General features: G+C 56.9%; 1 protein-coding gene across 3 annotated transcripts; it reads left to right on the top strand.

Moving 5' to 3' along the window:
* Positions 1-3893: 3893 nt before the first annotated feature.
* LOC116761564 (collagen alpha-1(XVII) chain-like) lies at positions 3894-8967 on the top strand. Of its 3 annotated transcripts, XR_004352051.1 has the most exons (3): positions 3894-4604; positions 6934-7175; positions 7807-8967. XR_004352051.1 is itself a non-coding variant. In XM_032647433.1 (2 exons), the coding sequence occupies exons 1-2, from the start codon at positions 4012-4014 to the stop codon at positions 7040-7042; spliced, it is 702 nt and encodes a 233-aa protein (XP_032503324.1). In that variant the 5' UTR covers positions 3894-4011; the 3' UTR covers positions 7043-7666. The 3 variants fall into 3 exon arrangements, 1 of the variants encoding a protein (XP_032503324.1); XM_032647433.1 differs by lacking the exon at positions 7807-8967 and having other exon boundaries at positions 6934-7666; XR_004352052.1 differs by lacking the exons at positions 3894-4604; positions 7807-8967 and adding an exon at positions 6230-6672 and having other exon boundaries at positions 6934-7666.
* Positions 8968-21385: the final 12418 nt, after the last annotated feature.

Genomic DNA, 21385 nt, shown 5'->3' with positions numbered 1-21385 from the left:
TGAATGGCAAGAGGTAGGGTTGCTTGAAAACAGGAAAGAAAAAAGCCTTGATGTATATTTTTAATTGTGGTAAAATGTATGATCTTTAAGCCCATGGCTCAGTGGCATTATGTACGTTCACTTAATGCTGTGCAGCCTTCACCACCATCATCCCCAGAACTCTTTTCATCTCTCCAACTGAAACTCCGTCCCCAGTGACACTAACTTCCCCTCCCGCTCCCTCAGCCCCTAGAAACCACCATCTACTTTCTGTCTCTGAATCAGACTCTAGGGGCCTCATGTCAGTAAAGTCATATTCAGTACTTGTTCTTTGTAACTGGTTGATTTCGTGAACATAATGTCCTCAAGGCCCGCCCGTGTTGTAGCCTGTGTCAGGATTTCCCTCCTTTTTGAGGCTGAATAATGTTCCATTGTGTGGATGGACCACATGTTCATTATCCTTTCACCCTTCTACGGATGGACATGTGGGTTTCCTTCACCTTTCAGCTACCGTGGCTAATGCTGCTGTCAATGTGGGGGTGCGATACCTGTTCGCGACCTTTCTTCTAATTCTTCGGGATGTATGTGGAATCGCCAAGTTGCCTGGCAATTCACTTTTAATTCCTGAGGATCCTCCACACCGTTTTCCACAGCAGCTGCTCAGCTTCACACTCCCACCACCAGGGCACGAGCGTTCCAATTTTTCCACATCCTTACCAACACTTGTTATTTTCTGAGGAGCATTTTTTTTTAACTCTATTCATTAACAAACACCTCCTGAAGATCCACCGTGTTCCTGGCCCTCTGCTGGCCTGCACAGCCTCCACAGGGCAACAGCCAGGCTGTCGAAGGAGGGGCGTGGACTGAACAGGTGTTGTGGGCAGGCGTCTCCACTGGCTGGGCGGCAGTGTGGCTTCCAAGAAGGATGCATTTTCATCCTTCATTTTTAAGCTGCAGAAACTGAGGCTCAGAAATCCTAAAGTTACTGCCCAATGTTGGACAACTACTAAGAGGCAAAGCCAGGACTCTAATGTAGATCTTTCTAACTTCAAGCTGTAGTCGAGGGGCAGAGAGGCTGACAGTGCCCATCCTCAGCCATCAAACCCAGACTTTCTGAGACGTTTGGCCTTTTTCACCAAGACAACACCCACAGGTGGGGGCCCATCCCTTTAGATGGGAAAGTGACCAGAAACAGAGACTTCCCTAAAGGGAGAAGAACCAAGGATGTGGGAGCACGTGCTGAGGTATGGTAACCCTCTCTCGGGTTCTCTTTACTGTTTCCCGGGTGCTAAGTTCCTGTGATCCTTGACGGGATCCTAGCGGACAAATGTTGTATTTCTCGCCTGTTGTTGGGGAAACTGAGAGCCGTGAAAGTAGGTACCTTGTTACAGTTGTGTGGCCAGCAAGTCCCCGGGAAGGAACCTGACCCCAGGTCGTCCTGCACCGTGGCCCCATCTTCCTGCTGTGAAACGCTCTGTTTTTGAGTTTCTTTTTTTTTTTTTTTTTTTGGCTGTGTTGGGTCTTCGTTGCTGCGCGCGGGCTTTCTCTAGTTGCCGCGAGCGGGGGCTACTCTTCATTGTGCTGCGCGGGCTTCTCATTGCGGTGGCTTCTCTTGTTGCGGAGCTCGGGCTCTAGGCACGCGGGCTTCAGTAGTTGCAGCACGCGGGCTCAGTAGTTGTGGTGCACAGGCTTAGTTGCTCCGCGGCATGTGGGATCTTCCTGGACCAGGGCTCGAACCCGTGTCCCCTGCATTGGCAGGTGGATTCTCAACCACTGCGCCACCAGGGAAGTCCTGTTTTTGAGTTTCTTGAGCATCATTGCGCTAGATGCTGAGAGCTAGTGACATGGAGATGTTGGTGGTTGTCAGGTTAAGCTTGATACTTACCATGAGCTCCTTTGAGGGGAGGGGAGGTATCTTATTTCAGTGTTTCCTAAATTTTAGTCACATATATTCTGCCTTCAAAATTTTGTTTATAATTATGTAAATATTATCGAGTTAACATTTATGATGACAAATATTATTTATTCGATATGCTATTATCTATGTAAAATGTGACTTCTCAAAATACATTTAAAAGTCCTGTTATTTTTTTGTGTGTGTGGTACGCGGGCCTCTCACTGTTGTGGCCTCTCCCCTTGCGGAGCACAGGCTCCGGACACGCAGGCTCAGCGGCCATGGCTCACGGGCCCAGCCGCTCCGCGGCATGTGGGATCTTCCCAGACCGGGGCTCGAACCCGCGTCCCCTGTATCGGCAGGCGGACTCTCAACCACTGCGCCACCAGGGAAGCCAGTCCTATTTTTTAAAGATTTTTTAAAAAATCTTTAGGTTGACTCACTTTTCAAGTTTAAATGTCTGCTTTAGCATCATTGTAAGCAATGAAAACTTGTAAATACACAAAGTGGATGTGCTTGTTATGTATCTATTTTCCAATATCCATTTAAAATAAATAATAACGACTGAAATAAAAAGGTCCACCCCTGAACCATCTGAAACACCCCTCCCGGGGAGACACCAAGTTCCTCAGGCCCCCATCTTCCCACAGCACCCAGCAAGGTCTTTGTGTCAGTGCTTATCAAATGAATGGAGTATTTAATCAATTAGAAAGAATTAATTTCTTGATTGACTATTGACTTCATGGGAAATACATTCTATCCCTAACCTGGTCACTTTCACAAGCAGTGACATCTCCTATTAATGAAAATGCTGTAATACACTTGTTTCTTTTTTTAAAGAAGGTTCAAGGGTTCAGTGTGCAGAAATGGGACATGGCAGGTCCTAAAGACACGCCTCCCCCGGGGACCACGCGCCGTCTGCCCACTGGCCTCTCCAGGGCCCATGGGGCTCTCTAGCACTCAGGCGGGACAGGCTGGGACAGGCAGGCCCCTCTGACCCCCCACCCCCGCCCCGCTCCAGGAGCGACCTCACCCCGCGGACTCTCTCTGTGATTCTGGTCTCACATCCCCGCTGCCCAGGGCCTGGATGGCTCCCGGGATGCAGCTCAGCGGCTGCTTTCCATGGCAACAGACAGCTGCAGCAAATTCAAGGTCTTCTGACACTTAGGGTCCCAGTCACCGTGTGGGACATTAAACTTTGAAGGAAAAAGAGAACCGCTTAAGTCTGGATAAAAGTGTCTCTTCCTCTTCTACTTTTGAAGCAAGTGTGAGGGCTGGCGACGGGCAATTAATTCTCTGTCCGTGAGAAGTGCCCGCCCCTCAGGCCACTTTCCTCCTCCCTCATCTGTGACCCGCGGGCGGCCCTGGGGGTCTCTGTGCGCCTTCCAGCTGGAGCCAGGGCTCCCATCACCATGATGACCAGGATGGGTTACAGAAGAGAAGGTTCTGCGGAGGGCGCTCTCCGACTTGAGGGTCTAGGAGGGGGGGGTGGGGGAGGGGGGAGAGGCAGGGGTCGGCACACTTGCACTCATCCCAGATGCCTTCTTCTGCCCCGACGACTCTGAAGGCAGAAGGGCCCTCAGAAGTCCCACTGGAGATGCCGGCAAAACATCCAGCTATTTAACACAGCTATTTGGACAAGAGCGAGATTTGTGGGACCAGAATATTTGAGTGAGAATTGGGTGGACCCTAAGCATCCTGGTCAAAGCTTCCTTCTGGGGACGTTGGAGAGGAATATGGCCCCTTGAAGGATGGACCAAAGGGGAGGAGAGAGGGGTTCAGAGGGGGGCGTCGGGGGCAAGGTTGGGGGAGCAAACCCGGTCCTTCCCAGGACGTTGCCCAGTGAGCTCCAAGGAACTTTCGGCCTCTTCCGCTGACAGGGAGTCGGAGAGGGTGGGGTTAAGGCCCTGGCAGGCTCCTCCCCCCGCCGCGCCCCGCCCCAGCAGGCGCCCACCGGGGACCCGCGGGAGCACAGGGTGGGGCGCAGTCGGCGTCAAGGCGCCCGCCGGTCGTTCACCCTTCCCGGGCTCCTGGACGTTCCCTCACCCCCGCCTGCCGAGGCCGGGGCGCGAGCGAGAACCCCCGGCCAGCCTGTTCCTGGAAGCCCAGCGAAAGCCCCCTGCAGCCCGGGGCGTTGAATGACTGCCTCGCAATTAGAAAGCAGCAGCAGCAACGAAAGCAAAACCTCAGGTCGGGGGAAAAACGGCGCTCTGCTCATCCGACAGCCCTGGCCTCGGGGCCCCCCCGGTGCCAGCAGCGTGGGCCCCCTCGGGGCTCTGCGTCCCTGGGGGCCTGGGGCGGAGCCACCCTTCCCCGTGCGAGGGTTCTGCCTTTCCCCTGGGGCCTCCCGCCTGGGTCTCCAGGGTGTCCGCCAGCCCCGCGGTCTCCTCGGACCAAGGCGCCCGCAGGCTTCCTCAAGCTGCGAGAGCCCCCGTGGGGCTCGGCTGGGAGCGACCGCCCTCGCGCTGCGGGGCTGCGGCGTCAGCGGGGCTGCGTCGGCGCGGGAGGGCCGGCGGGGACCACGGGGCCGCGGAGGGGCGGAGCCTGAGGCCGGAAAGAGGGGCCGGCGGCCGAGCCCGCGGGAGCCGCCCGTGGAGGTCGGGCGGCGCGTGCGCCGAACAGAAGGCAGGAAACTCCGCCGCTGCCTTCTCCGGTGCCTCTTTGCATGTCTCCTGGGGTCAGTGCCGCCTCCTCGCCGGGAGGGGAAAATGAGTGCCGCGCGGGGTTTCCTGTGAGTCAGAAGCTGGTGTGCGCGCTGCTCTGGGTGGCGGGCCCGAGGGCACAGGACGGGGAAGGCCGCGGCGACACCCTCGGGGGAGGACGCGCCGGCATCGCTGGTCCAGCCTCTGCCTCCTGCCCCCGGCGCCGGGTCTGCTGGGTCCAGTGGCCGCTCCACAGAGCCGCTGCGGAAAATTAAATTATATAAGCGTGTAATACACCGTATTAAAGGAAAGACAGCAGGTCCTCCAAACAGCATTTCCAAATTATTTGGCTGCCGTTTACTGTCGTCTCTGCTCTGGGGGCTGGCTACGTGCGTAACCGTGTCCGTGCTGCGGAAGCACTTCACGGCCCTGAGCCGCCGCCCGGGTTTCCCGACTGCGCCCCTGTGACCACGGTGGGAGCGTTCGCCCCACGGCACTCGGGGGCCGTGGCACCTCCTCCAGCCGGGCCCGCAGAGAGGCAGGTGCAGGTGGGAAGGACCCGGGGCCTCCCGAGCGGGCCCAGGGGAGGTTTATAGGGGCGAGGGGACAATGGGAGAATGCGTGCTGCTCCCAGACTTGAGGCTGCCCCCCGTCAACGCCGCCGGCCACCTCCTTCTGCGGGGCCTGCTCTTACACACCCGACGGCGGCCGCCCCACACTGTGGCTCGCTGGCCCTCTCTCTGTGGTCCCCGTTCCTTCTCTTGGCCATGGAAATGCGCCACGGACCTCTTCCCGGTGCGGACTCTCCAGTCCTCCCAGCAGTGTGTTTCCTGGAGCCCCTCCCTGGGCCAGGGCACAGGAGAGGCAGCCCGCACCCCCCGCCCCGGGGCAAGGGACACACAGGCGTTGCCTGCCGTGCAGTCTGTCACCCTAACCCTCTATGAGGCAGGAGAGGCGGTAGGGACCTGGGCAGGGTAACCCCCAGATCACTTCCGCATTTCTTTCCTAAGCGGGCTTCTTGCTCGTCTCTGGTCACTGGCTGCTTCACCAGCCCGGTGCCCCACAAATAAGAGAAGAGCTCGGGAGAGACGGGGTGTAACGCGTGTGCTTCCGGAGAGGATGGGCTTGGATGGACCCTAAGCATCCCTCCTCCGTGGGGTGGGGCAGCTGCAGAGCGCCCGGCGCAGGCTTGCGCGGGCTCACCCTGGAGAGCAAGCACGAAGCCTCTGCCCGTGGCCCGCACGTGGTGAGTGTGCTCCTTCATCGCAGACGTATTTGCCATCAGAAAAGGGACCTCCAAGGGCAGGGCCACGGCCACGTTTGTGCAGTGCCTCAGTGGGCACACATGCTGAGGAGCTCTGTCCCTTGGCGTTTGTGTGCGTGTGTTGGGGGGGGGAGGGTTCAGCAGGGACCACCCACTCCTCCAGGCTCATCACTGCCTGCGGCGCAGCAAACCTGCCACCTAAGAGGAGGTGCCCCCGCAGGGAGGCCTGGTGAGAGGGCTGTCGCCTTCGCAGCCCCTTGTGGTGGGAGGGGTCACCAGGGCGGGCTCTCCAGGACACAGGCCCAGCAGCCCCGAGAGGCTATCCTCCACCTGTGGACTCTCTCGGAAAGGTCCAGGGCCCCAGGTGGGGTCAGCCAGCAGGGGAGATGCACCACGACGACCTGGTTAGAGGGGAGTCCCTTGGGCCCAACAGAGCAGGTCACACCCTGCTCTTCCCAGAACTAACGGTTTAACTCAGCAGGGGTGGGAAGAGGGATATACAAGAGGGCAAAAATATACAAGGGAAAGTGGCCCAAATGGCAGGCTCAGCCCATCTCCCAGCTGTTTCCATGGCACCATTGGTTCTGTCCCATGCTTGTCACCCAGGCCAGGAAGGCACTTGGCGATGAGGCGCCCAGGTGAACGGCGTGGCTTTCTGGGGTAAGGACTGCCTCAGACCCCAGCCCTGGACCCCGAGACAGGCTTCACACCTTCGAGTGGGTTGTGTGCACCGCACGGGTGACCTGCGTTCTGTTCTGTGTGCCATATCCTGTTCCTGAAACACTGAAGGTCAAGGCTGATTCTCCAGATGCAAACAGGGCCGCGTGGAACAAGGGGAGACGATCGCGTTGCTGTTTCTACAGGCCAGGTTTCTGCCAAGTGGCTGAAATAATGTACGAACTGTCGTGTAGACAGAGGGGCCCCTTTCAGAGGGTGTGCGTCTGGGGTCTGTTTTCCACACCTTTATTCCAATGATGTTATTCTCCTAATTTGGACACCTTAAATTCAGCTGCATACCCATACCGCCCTTATGTCATTATTAGTAATCCCAACTTCTTGTTTAATTTGCATGCAAGATAGGGCTTGCCTGTAAAATGCACTGACAGAGGCAGTGTTCTATTTTTAGTGAAAGAGATGTTATCTCCAAATTACAGAGAAATGATTACATCAAGGTCCTCTGTTGATGAAATAAATAAACCACGAGAAAGAAAGAACGTGTATGAGTCGCTGAGAACCAAAGCTCGTTGGCTTTCTTGCATCTGAAGGTCCCTTTGCCCCCAAGTGTTGTCCAAGTGAACAGGTCACATGGCCGTGCGCCCTTCGTGGTTCAAGGAACAGCGACTGTGACGATCCTCTACGTCCCAAGAAAGTCCTCGACCACAACCCACCAGGGCAGGTGAGTGTGTTTAGGGGAACGAGAAGCAATATGTCCCTTTGGCTTCTACGTGCAAACTTGCGGCGGAGGTCCTTCCACTCTTCTGGACCCCGAGACGGAGGTGCAGGGCGGGGAGGCTGTGAAGACAGAGACCCCTGGACGCGGGGTCTCGAGCCCCAGCGCCACTTCTGCAGGGGTAACCTTGACAGGCTTCTGACATCCTTGGGCTCAGATCTCCCCAGGTGCAGAGCGAGGACGGCCTGGTCCCCCCGGCTGCCGTAGCCACACTCCCCCTGGGGCGGGGTCCCCCCAGGGTGACCTCCCTCCAGGGTTCTGGGAAGGACGCCCCTTCCTCAGAGGACCAGTCAGGTACTTCGAGGGTTAAAAATGTGTGTCAGAAGGCTCCCATGTTCCATTTCTCTGATAATTAGTGATGTGGAGCATCTTTTCACGTGCTTTTTGGCCCTCTGTGTGTCTTCTTGGGAGAAATGTCTCTTCAGATCTTTGGCCCGTTTTTTTGATTGGGTTGTTTGTTTTTTTGACATAGAGCTGCATGAGCTGTTTGTATATTGTGGAGATTAATCCCTTGCTGGTCGCTTCATTTGCAAATATATGCTCCCATTCTGTGGGTTGTCTTTCTGTTTTGTTCCAGACCGGCTTGGATGCAGGGCTTGATGTTTACAAAGACGCGGTTCCTGTGAGGGGATGGGGTGGGAATGCTGGACTCCCTGTGCCTACGTTTCCTGTCAAACCTAAACCTGTTCTAAACGATAAAGCCTGTGGATTAACAAAAAGATGGTATCACTGCCGTCTAGGTGATTACAGTCAGCGCCATGCTTAGCCTGCTGGGACCTTTGTGCAAATTAGACACACATTTCTTTCTTAAGGCATTTTATTGCCAGCGACCAGGGAGTTGTGCTGGTAAATATATAAATGTCGTATATGTCTATGTTTATAAATATGGACACAAGACTGAAGGCCGCGCAGTGTAAGACCTGCACGACAGTGCACGGAGGCCCTGCTTCTCCATCAGTCCACGGGGGAAGCAGACACACAAACTAGTTACTTGACAGAAAGGCAGGATGAGCCAAGTTCAGTAACGAGCGGAAAACAAAGCCACGGGAAGGCAGAGGATGAAGAGAACTGCACGGCCAGGAAGACGAGTGTCAGACGCAAGAAAAGAAGTGGGGCCGCTGAATGGACTGAACCCTCGCCGTCTACGGTCACTGTTCGGGCAAGCAGAGGGTCTGCTGACGGGCTCCTGGCCTGGCTCTAAGGGCGAGGGTCTGCGCAAACCTTGAGGCCACGCAAACATGAGACACTGAGTGGCCTCACAGCTCTCCTGGGCGACACACCAGGAAGGGGCTGTCCTCTTCACTCTGGCTGTCACAGCCCCCAAAGCAGCCTTGAAACTCACTCTGCCCCGCAGGGCTGAGGCCGTGACCGCAGCACAGGGCGCGTGCGGAACTGTCTCGTGGTGGAGCCTCGGCTCCTGCGCTCGCCTTTGCCCAGATGCCCACGGAAACATATTTGGAGACGGCTGAGCCCCGGTTGGCGCCCGCTGGTTTCCGGGTCATGGCTTTAGCCTCCCTGCCCTCGTTCACAAGACACACACGCTAAACCAGCCTGGCTCCACGGAGAGCTGCCCCGGGTCCGTGTCCGAATGAGCTACCAAAGCTCACGCCCAGCGGGGGCAGAGCCCCCGCATGGTGTCCTGCAGGGCAGAGCAGGGCGGGCGGGGGCAGCCAGCCGGGGTGGGATCCAGCCCACGTGGGAGCGGGGCAGCCACAGCCGGGCAGAGCCCTGGGCAGAAACAGGGTGGGGGGGTCCCATCGGCCCGTGCTCGCCTCGCATCCCAGCCGCCCTGTCGAGGGAGAGGCTGCAGGAGAAAGGCCAGAGCTGCCGGGGCACGGAACACACGAGCTGTCCTCACCGCGGAGGCTGGGGAGACGTGGGCTCGAAGAGGTAGATCTTTAAAATTGGTGGCACTCTCCACGTCCATTGTGTTTTTCCAGAAATATTCCGTTTTCACTCTAACTCTCTAGCTATGTTGTTTGTGTATATTTACATGTAAGGAGTGAATGAACAGAAACAGTCATAGAAATTATCAACTTCAGGCCGGAAACGGAATCTTCTAGACATTAGTGGGGGGTAGGCGGATAGGCATCTGTTGTATTAGTATCTGCGTGTTTGAAATATTTCATTAACAAATAAACCTCCACCAAAGAAGCTATACGGATGGCAAGTAAGCACATGGATAGATGTTCAGTATCATTAGTCATTAAAGAAATTCAAATTTAAACTATAGCAAGTTCTGTATGCCTACTGGAATGGCTAAAATAAGAAAGAAAAAACCTGACAAGAGCAAGTGTTGACAAGAATTCAGGGCAACCAAAACTCTCATAGGTTGTTGGTAAAAAGGCAAATGTGAAAACCAGTTTGAAAAACAGTTTGGTGGTTTCTTATAAACATACACTTACCATATGACCAAAGTATCCCACTACCAGGTATTTAACCAAGAAAAATGAAAACTTATGTTCACATAAATTATTTCTTAAATGCATTTTTTAAGTGAAAGGAGCCAGACTCAGAAGCTACCTACTGTGTGATTCCACTTACATGACACTCTGGAAACGTCAAGAAACGATCAGGGCAGAGGAAAGATCGGTGGACACCAGGGGTGCAGGTGTGGGAGTTTGGGGAAGGCTGACTGGCGGTGGTCACCCAACTCTGTGCATTTGTCAAAACGAGAACTGCACATCAAAAAGAGGATCTTACTGCATGTACATTAAGGAAAAAAAAAAGTCTACATCTAAAGTAGGTTTACCTAGTGGCTTCAGATCTCAGGAAAATCATTTCCCTTTCTGAATGTCATAGAATTCTACTTTCCTAATAGGTAACATTCCTCGAAGTGCCGACTTAAATTTCAGAAAGAAAAACAAAGGAAAGAAGCTGATGTCACTGACACCTTCTGTGGGTCCCAACATGGAGGGTCAAGAAACGGTCGGAAAAGAGAGGCCAGCCTCCAGAGGGCCACGGCGAGCCCCCGAAAGCCACAGGAGGTTTAAGTCGGAAGCGTTTCTGAGATCGCAGTTTGTTTCTCCATCAGTGTGGAAGCTGAGGCCCCGTGCGCTCAGTGTGGGCTGAGGACGGAGTGGAGCGGGGAGAGTGGACAGCAGGGCAGGTGCCCCGAGGCGTGAACCTGGTGCTCCTCCTCTGTCTGTCACCAAACTCCCGTGGCCCCTTCCCTTCCCTTGGCCTTTCTCTCTTGCTGGACAAAGTTTCAAAATGCCACAATCCAAGAAATCTTCAGCAGCCCAGCCAGGTCCCCCGAGCACAGACAAGTCAGAATCCCATGGTCACTCCTTTCTTGGCCTGCCCACCTGCTGGCTCCCCCAAGACTCTGTGGGAGCCCGCGGTTTGAAGATGCGGTGGGGTCCCTGGGCGGTCGGCAATATCCCTTCACTATAGTCCCGGGGCTGCTAGTGCTACGGGCTGTGTCTCACTCATCCCACATCCCCAGAGACCGACAGATCGTGCCGGGTATCATTGATTTGTGAAGATGTGCAGAAAGAAAGAAAGATCAGGGCACCTGGGCTCGGACTTCTGCCTCTGGCTCTGCCTCTCCCAGGAAGGGGGAAACTCCTGGGACAAAAGAGCAGATCTTCTGGGGGAAAGCTAACTGATCTTCGATGGGTTATTTGCACAGCACCTCAGACCACACACACTCAGAATGAATATTTCATAACTGAAATGAGAATTACCTTAATTGCAGAACCAGCCAGGTGGTTTCTAAAGAGAGTGCGTTCAGTTCCCTTTGGCCCAGCTGGAACACAGGGGCTGCTGTGTGATGTGCGGTCTCTTCTCTAGGCCGGGGGCCTTGCCGATGAGACCGCTGGTCGAGTGGGGCAGCAGAGACACAGCAAGGAAGAGCCGCGGCCAAGACGAGTGGTCAGAGCAGTGACTCATCTCACTCGCTGCAGGACTGATCAACGTTCGCTTTCGCAGGGAAAACGCCCAGGTCCAACTCGGTTCTTCAGTTACTAGAATTGCCATGTGGTTCCCCAAATCCTTGGCCTTAGTCACTGGCACGAGCTGAAGTGCAAGAGGAGGTCTGCCTGGAAGCTGGCCTCATTTGTTTCTGATTAAGATGAACTTTGTGTTAGAAAGGGAAAAGAAACAAGTCTTTCTGAGGTCTTTGGGCCGGATTTTGGGCTTGGGACCTGCAGAGGCAGGAGTTCTGGCCCAGAGGCTCTCCTCCACAGGCTGCAGGAGAAACCTTGGAGCCGTTGCCCCGAGGGACGGGCACCTGCCAGCCCGGCTTGGCCTCCCAGCCTCTGGGCCCTGTGGCCTGGCCCAGGCTCCAGGTCTTGAGACACTTTGTGGTGGCCCCACGTGTGGGCCTCAGAGCTAAACACTGTCGTTGACGGGAACCTGAGTAATGTTGGGTGGTTTCCCCAAATCAATCTCACCGGCAACTATTGTGAACACTGAAAGTAATGCGTTATGTTCTGCTCTGGAAAGAGTTCCAGAAGGAGGACACTGGCTGTGGCTCTGAGGTGTTTATACACAGAACATAAAGTTGACCATCTTGACCACTTTCAACTGAGAGCTCAGTGGCCTTAAGTACATTAACCCTGTAGTGCAACCATCACCACCGAACTCTCTGAAAGTGAACCTCTGTCCCCATTAAACTCTGACTCCCCGCCCCCTCCTCCAGCCCCTGGCACCTACCCTCCTGCTGTCTGTCTCCGTGAATCTGATTCCTCCAGGGACCTCCTGTGAGTGGAATCACACAGCACTTGTCTTTTTGTGACTGGTTTATTCCACTAGGCGTCACGTTCTCAAATTTCATCCACGTTGCACCAGGTGTCAGGATTTCCTTCCTTTCTAAGGCTGAATATATTCCATGGTTTGGATGGACCACATGGTGTTTATCCATCATCCTTCTACACATGAACGCCGGGGTTGCTCCCACCTCCTAGCTATTGTCACAATGCTGCTGTGAATATGGGGGTACGAATATCTCTTTGAGAGCCTGCTCTCATGTCTTCTGGGTACACACCCAGATGTGGAATTCCTAGACCACGTGGTAGTTCCATGTTTGACTTTTTGAGGAGGCTCCATACTGGTTTTCCACAGCGGCTGCCCCGTGTCTCACTCCCATCCTGCCTTGGTCAGTGTGGGCTGCTGCAACCAACTACTGGGTTTTTATAAACAAGAAGGATTTACTTCTCACGGTTCTGGAGGTTGAAGGCCACAGGGTGCTGCAGGCAGGCTTGGTGCCTGGGGAGGACCCTTCCGGGTTCACAGACAGTCATCTTCTGGCCGTGTCCTCACATGATGGATGGAAAGGGCATGGGAGCTTCCTGGGGTCTCTGTTACAAGGCCACTAATCCCAGGAGGTGAAGCCTCAGGACCCGGTCACCTCCCAAAGCCCCCACATACTCATTCCCTAGCCCTAGCCCTGACCCTGACCCTGACCCTAGCCCTAGCCCTAGCCCTGACCCTGACCCTGACCCTGACCCTAGCCCTAGCCCTGACCCTGACCCTAACCCTAACCCCATTACTTTGGGGTTAGGATTTCAGCATATGCACTCAGGGGAACACAGGCATTCAGACCACAGCACCCCAGGACTGAATTTTCTTTAAGTTAGAGACATACAGGTGCAGTTTTGAGCGAATGGAGTTGGTGGGTAACTGGGGGCTGGGGAGCAGGAACCCCGGATCAACCCACCACCAGCCATCTGGCATTTTCAGGGGCCTCTTCAAAAGATGTGTCCTTGGTGGAGTTTTGAAGGAAGGCACTTTGTCAGGAGGCAGGGAGGGACACAGAGGTGCTGCGCGGCGCCCGTTCGGAGTCCGTGGTGCAGTAGGGCCCTTGCCACGTCCTCAACGTGGACTGCGGGGAAAGCCCAGCGGGTAACGTGCAGCAGCGTGAACCTGGCAAGAGCTGGGGGCTCAGTGCACCTGGGGGGCAGATTGGGTTTTCGGGTTTTGGGGGTTTTTTTGGCAAGGAGGGTGGATCTAGGAGAATCAACTGCAGGGACCCGCTGATGTGAATTCAGACGCTTTGAGGATAATGGTCACAGCACACATGCAAATAGCCACGATTCACAGGCGTTAACTTACTGATTCCCTAACACAGCTCCACGCAGGAGGAACTACACACCGCCACTTTACAGAGGTGAAGTGAGTCACCCAAGGTCACGTGACTTACGGGGAGGAGCCCGGATTCAACTCCAGGCTGTCTGGCTCCAGAGCCCAGGCCTCTGTGCACTGCTCTGTCTTCTCTGCAGAAAAAAGCGCCTTGAAAACCCAGACGCCTGCCCTCGAGGTGAGGGCGATGCAGGTGGGGAGACAGAAATGAACGAACAAACAAACAAGATACATAGCACGGGGGCTGTCAAATGTAAATATTTTTGGCTCTACAGGCCAAAAGGAAAAGCCAAGAGTGTTCAGTCCGTCTCCGTGGCAGCTACTCGATGGCCCCACTGGGTCGAGAGGGCATCAGACCACACAGCCGAGAATCCCGTGACCGTGGCTCCAATTCAAGTCCGTTTACGGAAACTGACATTGCATGCCTGATGCGCTTGGGCCCCCAGAACGGGGGCGAGGGGACTTGTACCTTCATTTTTGTCTTAGACGCGTCTCTACCTGATACCATAGGAGGGTCTGCAAACCACAGTCCATGGGTCCAGTCCCGCTTCTTAGTTCCACCGTATTTGACCTCACTGAACAATTTCCATTATCTACAGCAGCACCAGGAGTTGCTCTGGTTGCCTTAAATGACCTTGTCTGCCCAAAGTGTAAATAAAGTGACTTTTAAACCAACTATACCACATGCCAAGCACACAGCCTGGGGCATGTGCTCAGGGCAGCTCCAACAGTTCCTGAGGTTGGGGGGGGACTTTTGCTCCATCTGTGACCCTCCTACTACCCCCTCCACCAGGATTATTGCAAAATAAATCCCAGGCATCACACCAAGAAACAAATTGGTTTTAAAAACACATATGCCTTAGAAAACTTTTTATTTAACATAAATATATCAAGCAAATCAATTAAGGGTTATAGTAAATGTCCATGAATTTGTATTGCTTTAGATTCATCTGAGTTTACCAGAAAGTTCCTCAATATTTCCTGATATAAATGCACCAAAGACATCTCACTAATCTAGTTGAACTGAAATCAAGATTCCAGGGCACATTCATTTAAAAAAAAAAAAAAAGCCAAGGCCAAAGAGAACATCACGCAATATTAGAAAACACAGGAAGTTTTAATTTCCTCGGAGAGCCCTGCTGACCTGCGGGCGGGGGGGGGGGGGGGGGGGGTGGTAACAAAGCCACTCCTGCCGGAGCTGGTGTGCAAAATCCAGAGGAAGCCCAAGGACGGGATGTTTGCAGCCGCTCCTCTGAAAAAGATGGGCTGACACGCATGCAGCTCAGACCAAAATCGTCCCTAAGAACCAGCACTCTGTGACCTGTAACCTGTGCCCTGGGTCACGATGGAATATCCAACATTCATCCAGCACTTTTCAGCCAGCAGGGCACTTTCTCTCCCACGTCATTTCACTTGTGCCTCTAGGAACCTTGTTCAGAATCAGGAGAGCTTGGATCACAGCCTGTCCCTGTAAACCGCCGCATCTGGACACAGCCTCTCCCTCCGCTGGGAAGGCCCCTTCTGGTCACATCTTTCTGCTGAACTACATTTGTCCTCAACAGCCTGGCCAGAAAGAGGCCTCCGACCTCGGGGGACGGGGCTGGGGCAGGGCAGCCACGTGTCCTGGAGAGGACCAGCCGGCAGTGTCCCCGGGCGGCAGTGTCCCTGCCCGCCCGGGGGATGGGGGGCAGGTTCTGGTCCCTCCACAGCGGCCAGTCAGGGCCTCGGACACCCCGTTGCCTATGGTTGAGGCTGCACCTGCGAGCCTGTCCCAGCGTCACAGGCAAAACCCAGTCACCGTCGCGGACTCTTCAGGGCTCCTCACCTTCTTGCAACGGATGAGATGTGAGAGGAAGTGCCACGAGTCACCCGCAGTGGCAGCCCGAAGAGATGGCCTTCGCTCTGCCCCACGTCCCGACTCAGGATGGGGCCTCCTCTGACGGAGGCTGCAGTGGCCGAGCTCGGCGGCCTCGGGCTCCGCGGGGAACGCCCGCTTCAGCTCCAGACGCGCTTTTCCACCTGCGGACGAAGGTTGAGTTGGATAAGGGTGGTTTAGCAGTGGGGCGCTGTGGGGCTGCGGGCTCGGTGCGTCCTGCCCTGCGGGGCCCACGCGGCGGGCGCTGGTCTGCATGCTCCACAACGGGGCACGCGGCCAACGGGACACCTTGTAGACGTGCGGCGACGGCCATCCCGCTGCCCTGGACATACTGAGGGGCGTTCCCGGACCCAGGAAATCCTGTCTTAAGAATGGGACGGTCCTGGGCCCGTCTGGACAAGTTGGTCACCGCCACATGTCTGGGGACCCTTCCCTGCACTGCCTGCTCCCCCCCACCCCCGGGCATAGTTAACCCTCTCAGAGGGGGAGGGGTAACACTTTTCAACCCAGGCATATTCTTTTCCTCCTCCTACAGTACGCCGTTTCCTTTGTTTTCTTCCTCAGAATGAAGAGCCACGTGCATGGTGAGGAGCAGTGCCTGTGCCTCAGAAAGCGCGGGGCTGGGACCCCCGCCAGGTCACGAAGATCCATACTCCTCTGTGTGTCCCGGAGCCCAAGGATGCGCATGACGCCCCTGGTCCCTGGAGTCCACCGGCCACAGCAGCCCTGAGGATAAGCAGAGGGGCAGTGCAGGCTGCAAGTCTCCCCCCGTTCCGTCTGCTCCCAGACTGTGTCCCCAGAAAACGGGAAGAAGGTGGCTAAGTGCCCTCCCTGCAGCACGTGACCAGGGAAGCTCCGGGCCGGATGACCCTGTTCTAGAGCTTTCTCGCAGGTGAACTGTCGGGGGAGTGCTGCCTTTGGTGTGGGGGGACGTTTCTCTAAACTCCCAGTTCCACCTTCGCGCCGGGGCGGGGTGGGCCCTCTCGCCATCTGTCTGTACCGTGTCCGCGCTGGACACACCACGAACGTGCAGGGTGACCAACCATCCCCCGGCCCGAGCCCGCGGGGCTCCCAGGACGCAGGCTGGCCCCGCACGGAGGCTTTCTGCGCGTCCAGGTGCAGGGACACCGGCTCTTCACAGCTTGCATCGCTGGCCCCGTGGCAAGACCGGCCCATCGTCAATCCTGTCTGTGGACATTTGGGGCGCAGATGGGTTCAGGACAGACGGAGAAGCGGGGTGGCGGGAGCTCGCCTGGCACCTCACGGGGGGTGGGTGCCCATCTCACGAGGAGGTCAAGGCACGGAAGCGGGTAGCAGAGCCTCCCGGGAAGCTCTGTTCCCTGCCCGGCCAGCAGCTGGACACCACCTGTGAGCAGGGGTCCTGCCTGCGGCGCGTACCTCCCACTCGACGCCTCACGGCCAAGGTCGGGCTGCTCCCGGGGCTGAGAAGCACCGCCTGCGCCGTCCCCGTCCCCGCTCAGAGACGCACAGGGAGGCAGCTCTTCTGCCCCCGCCCCCAGCTGCACCCACCTGCAGGGACCCCAGGCTCTTTGCCCTCCCCTGCTCCTGGCTCCGTGCCGTCCCTTGTGCCCCGCGGCGCCCACTCACCACTCCGGACCCCACAGACCTTCCCTCAGTCATCATGGGGGCCCGTCACTGGTCAGAGCACTTAGAGCCCTGGGAACCCGTCTGTGTACTCGTGTCGCCGAACTCCCAGGCCCATGAGGCTCCGGGCCGCCCTGCTCGGCCTGTGAAGCACTCCTTCCTCAGCCAGTCCCCCGACGCTTCATCACCGCCCCGCCCCGCCCCGGGCTCCTTCCTTGAGGGAACGGCCCTTCTCCGTCTTCACATTTCCTGGCCACAGACCGGCTCGGTCCCTCCAGCCGCTGTAGCAAAGCACCACGGACGGGGGCGGCTCGAACGGCAGACATTTCTTTCCCACGTTTCTGGAGGCTGAGCCCGGGTCAGGGTGCCACCTGGGCTGGTGTCCCGTCGCTCGTCCTGCTTGTAGCTGCCATCCTCTCGCTGTGCCCTCACAGGTCCCCTGGGAATGGCTTCTCATAAGGACACTAATCCTATCTCGGGGGACCCACCACGTGGCCTGATCACCCACAAAGGCCCCTCCTAGCTGCACACCTTGGGGTCAGGCTTCAGCATACGATTCTGGGGGGACACGTTCGTCCCATGGCAGAGGTGTCCCTCTTACAAGTGTCCCTCTGTCATCGCACGCTTCCTCCTTCTTCCAGTCATGCCTCCCGATGGCCAAGGCGGGGCTGGTGCTTTGGTCCCACCTGGAACGTCGGGCCCAGGCACTGTTGAAGGGGGCACGGCACACCCTTTTGCTTTTCCTCATTCCTCTCCAGTGTTTGCCCGTAGTCACGCCTGTCCGCGTGGCGGTCACTGTAGAATAAATCGCGGTACCGGTGACTCGTAATACAATCAGCATTTTCCGTGTTGCTGCAGAGAACTCGTACCGTGTGGCGTTAGTTCTCTGCTGTTAGCATGCAGGTTCCTCCATCACCCGCATTCCTGTATGTCCGCGATTATTCCCAGGTGGTCACGTGGCGCGAACGATTCCCGGGCGGCCCAGGGCTCTGCAGGGCAGGCGTCTCCTCACCTCATCAACCTTCTCCTGCCGTTTGAATGGCTCTCCGATGTCTTCCTTCATGTATCTTTAGTTTTGGACTGTTGTTTACGTTTGTCCTCCTCCTGCTCTTGGTGCTGGAAACACGCAGCTCATAAAACACCAAAGCAAGCGCTGCTCTCTGACTCTCTAAAGGACCCCGGGAGGGAGGCGAGGCAGGACTGGTCACCCAGGAAGCCATCGCCCGGGTGATACCGCCTGCTGCTAACTGGCGAACCGAGAGTCCGGTTCCTCTGATTCTTAGTTCTCTGGTCGGTCTTTAATAATAATCATCAAGGTGACGGGCACACGTGGTAGAGACCGAAGGATGCCGCGCGGCTGCGGTGGAAGCCGCACGGGCCGCGCCTTGTGCCCGCCGGCCCCGTGTTCTCTGACCAGCTCCTGGCGGACGCCCCTGAACCCCGACGTTTCCCACCGCCCTTCCCCAGGGCATGGATTTTAAGCGAGTTCCTGCGCTCCTGCCTGGGGGTCACAGCTGCTGGAGCTTTGGCTGCCTGTCTCTGAGACTCAGAGCCGTGCCCCCATCTGGCGGAGCCTGGAGACCCTGGCCTCCTCTGTGAGCTGCATGGTGGCCCCAGAGCCCACACATTCCCTCCATCAGCAAACTGGCCCTGAGGACGCGGATGTGATGCTCCGCCAGCCCTGTCCCTGGGGGGCTGACACAGCAGCCCTGCTCCCCTGGGCCATGGGCTCTCACAGGGTCCCTGATGGACTACTTGGGCCCAAGGTGGGACACGGTGGGAAACAGGACCAGGAAACGCTGGTCTTCGTTTCATCCCCAGGCTCAGCAGAGACCAGCGAGGGCCTCCTCGGAGCCAGAGGGCACGAGGGCACCCCTGGGGTCTCCAGCCCTGGAGGCGAGCGAGCCCGGAGGACACAGCTATGGTCAGGAAAGGCACGCAGATGGGGGTCACGGAAAAAAGGACGATTCACCGAGAGAAACGTTTGCACGTGAAATGACAGGGCTTCCTGGAGGCTGAAGGGGTGACCCCTCAACGCCCTGTGAGGCCCTTGATCCCACCCTGGACCAGAAACAACCGTGGTCTTCTTTTCTATCGAGAACGTTAGTGAGAGGATGGGTGAAGTCAGAATATTGCCCGGAGAGCAGATTGCAGGACCGAGGTGATGATTCTCGACGTGGGTACCGAACGGTGCCGGGCTGTGCGCGATGCCTTTGTCTTTAATTTTAGGGAACACACAAGAAGCTAGTGGAGAAGGAGTATGATGTCTGAGCTCCCAAATGGTTCAGGAAAAAAAAAAACATGCAGAGAAAGAGGTGGGTGGGGAGAGGTAATGGGAAGCAAGTATAAAACACCAACTCAGAAACTGGGTGGAGGGAACATGGGAATTCTTTATACTATGGTAGCAACTCACGTGTAAGTCTAAATGGTTTCAAAATAAAATGTTGAAGAACGACCACACAGACAGGATGGGGTCAGACGAGGAACCCAGCCCGCAAGCCGTAGCGCGGATGCGCGAGCCTCTGAGGGGCGGCAGGCGCCGGTGGGTGGGAGGTCCCGGGCGCAGGGACCCTTGTGGGGCAGGAGCTGCGGGGAAAGAGGCGGGTGGGCCTGGACCCTCTCCCGGAACTCAGAACGCTCTCCGCTGGGGACCCCGCCACGCACAGTCCTGACTCTCAGGTGGTTTCCTTCCCTTCAGCTGAAGCTGTCTTTTTCCTCCTCTGTCAATCCATCGGACTGGAGTTGATCCTCCCTCCGCCATGAAAGGCTCCCTAGTTACTCTGCCCCTAATCTAACCGAATCTGATCTGATCTGATGCTCCCTTAGAAACCAAGGCCCAGCTCTGCTCCTGCACTGGAATCCCACCAGGGGACTTATCTGGCTTTGCGAGGTGGCCCCAGCTTCGTGGTCAGGCCTGTGTGCCTTTGTGTCATCCGAGCTCTGCTGCTGCCCCGCTGGGGCGACCCTGCTGGGGCTCTGCTGTCCATTAATCGGCCTGACAGCGGACCCCAGCCTCTGCCACCACTAGACGCTCGCCGGGACACAGCTGGGCCCACCGCCAGCCTGCCCTCTCGGCCCTGCCTGGTGGGAGGATCCTGAGGGGGACAGTTGGCGGGGGGAGCCCGGGGAGGGACAGCCTGGGGGTAGAACGGCGTGGGGAGGGGGCCGCCTGGAGGGGCGGCCTGGGGGACAGTGTGGGAAGGCGGCGGCCTGCTGAGGGACAGAAGCAGGTGCGTGGGGAGTCCGTGACCACGTGCTGAATGAGTAACTTGAAACCGAAGACGAACCCACAGCCGTGAGAGGAGATGAGGACGCTTCTAGAGAGAGTGAGGCTGCGACGCAGCTCGGACAGGATGGAAAAGCCGGGCCGGCGGGTGGGGTGTAGGGCAGGGCGGGGTGGGGGTGGGGGGCGGCTCAGAAGCCCAGACTGTGTGAGGCTTTGGTTTTCGCTTTTCAGATGACGGCGGTGATTGCTTTCTTCTTTTTCGGACTTTGAAGTGATCCATTAGGGGGTTCACAAGAATCATGGTAAATAAACAGCCTGGGCACATCTTCACGACCTGCTGGCGGCCACTGGTTTCCGTGGTCTCTGCGCCATTGTTATGACACAGAGTCTGGAACAAACACGGGTGAGGGTGGAGAGCTGCACCCAGGAGCCCAGGTCTGGGCCTTTCCAGAAGCCGTCATGGGAACTGATCAAAGAAAATGGCAAAAAGTGGATTGGCAAAGACAAACACATCTCTCCTCAGTAAAGTGCAGCTCGTATTAAAATTAGAGATTCCAGCTGGGAAGCCACAGGGGCCATGGGCCCCTCAGGGAGCCAGGAATAGAGACGCCCTGATCCTCTGGGAGCGGATGGGCCCCCACCGGGGTCCCGCGCATCAGGAAGCTGGGGCGGTGGTCTACAGCAGGTCTAGCCCTCCAAGGAGGGGACAGCGGGCAGGGGCCATGGACACTGGGGTCACGTGGGCGTCCAGAGGTCTCCACGGGCTCAGCACCAAGTCACATTTTTAATGGAAATATTTGGAACCTGTCCCTTAACTCCTGCCCCAGGTTCCGATCTTGTGTGGGCCGGCCCGTTCTGGCTCTGTGCCTGGGCTTCCAATCCCTCTCCACCTGATTCCCAGGACCCGGCGCCTGCCTGCCCGCCAGAGCTGCAGCTCCTCCCCCTAGCCCAGCCCCCATGCCACTCAGCAGGACGGAGAGCTGGATGCCCTCCGTGGGGCTGGGGGAGGGGCACGGGCAGGGGAGGGATCGTTTTTAGCTGCGGCACCTAGAAAATTTTGGAGCAGATACAAGTTAGCCATGTGGCGTGAGGACACGCAGATTTGAGTGACAACAAGAGGAAGGCTCCACTTTTGTCCCCTGGCGGCCGCCTGCCCGGGTCCCTGGCCTTCCGTGGCTTGTGCTGGCGTGGACACGGCATCACCCCCAGCCTGTCCTGAATGGCGGCGCCAGGGACGGGGGACGGTGGGTGAAGAGGCGGAGCTCACCTCTTCCAGCCTCTACTTTGTGACTGACGCGGTCTTCACAAACGCACAGGACAGACACACGCAAAACAACCCCGCCTCCCGATGGCCCTGGGAAGACG

The sequence above is a fragment of the Phocoena sinus genome, chromosome 11 (assembly GCF_008692025.1).
Source record: "Phocoena sinus isolate mPhoSin1 chromosome 11, mPhoSin1.pri, whole genome shotgun sequence".
In the NCBI taxonomy this organism is placed as follows: domain Eukaryota; kingdom Metazoa; phylum Chordata; class Mammalia; order Artiodactyla; family Phocoenidae; genus Phocoena; species Phocoena sinus.
Note: the sequence above shows the minus strand (reverse complement) of the source record. Positions and strands in the feature narration are given on the sequence as shown.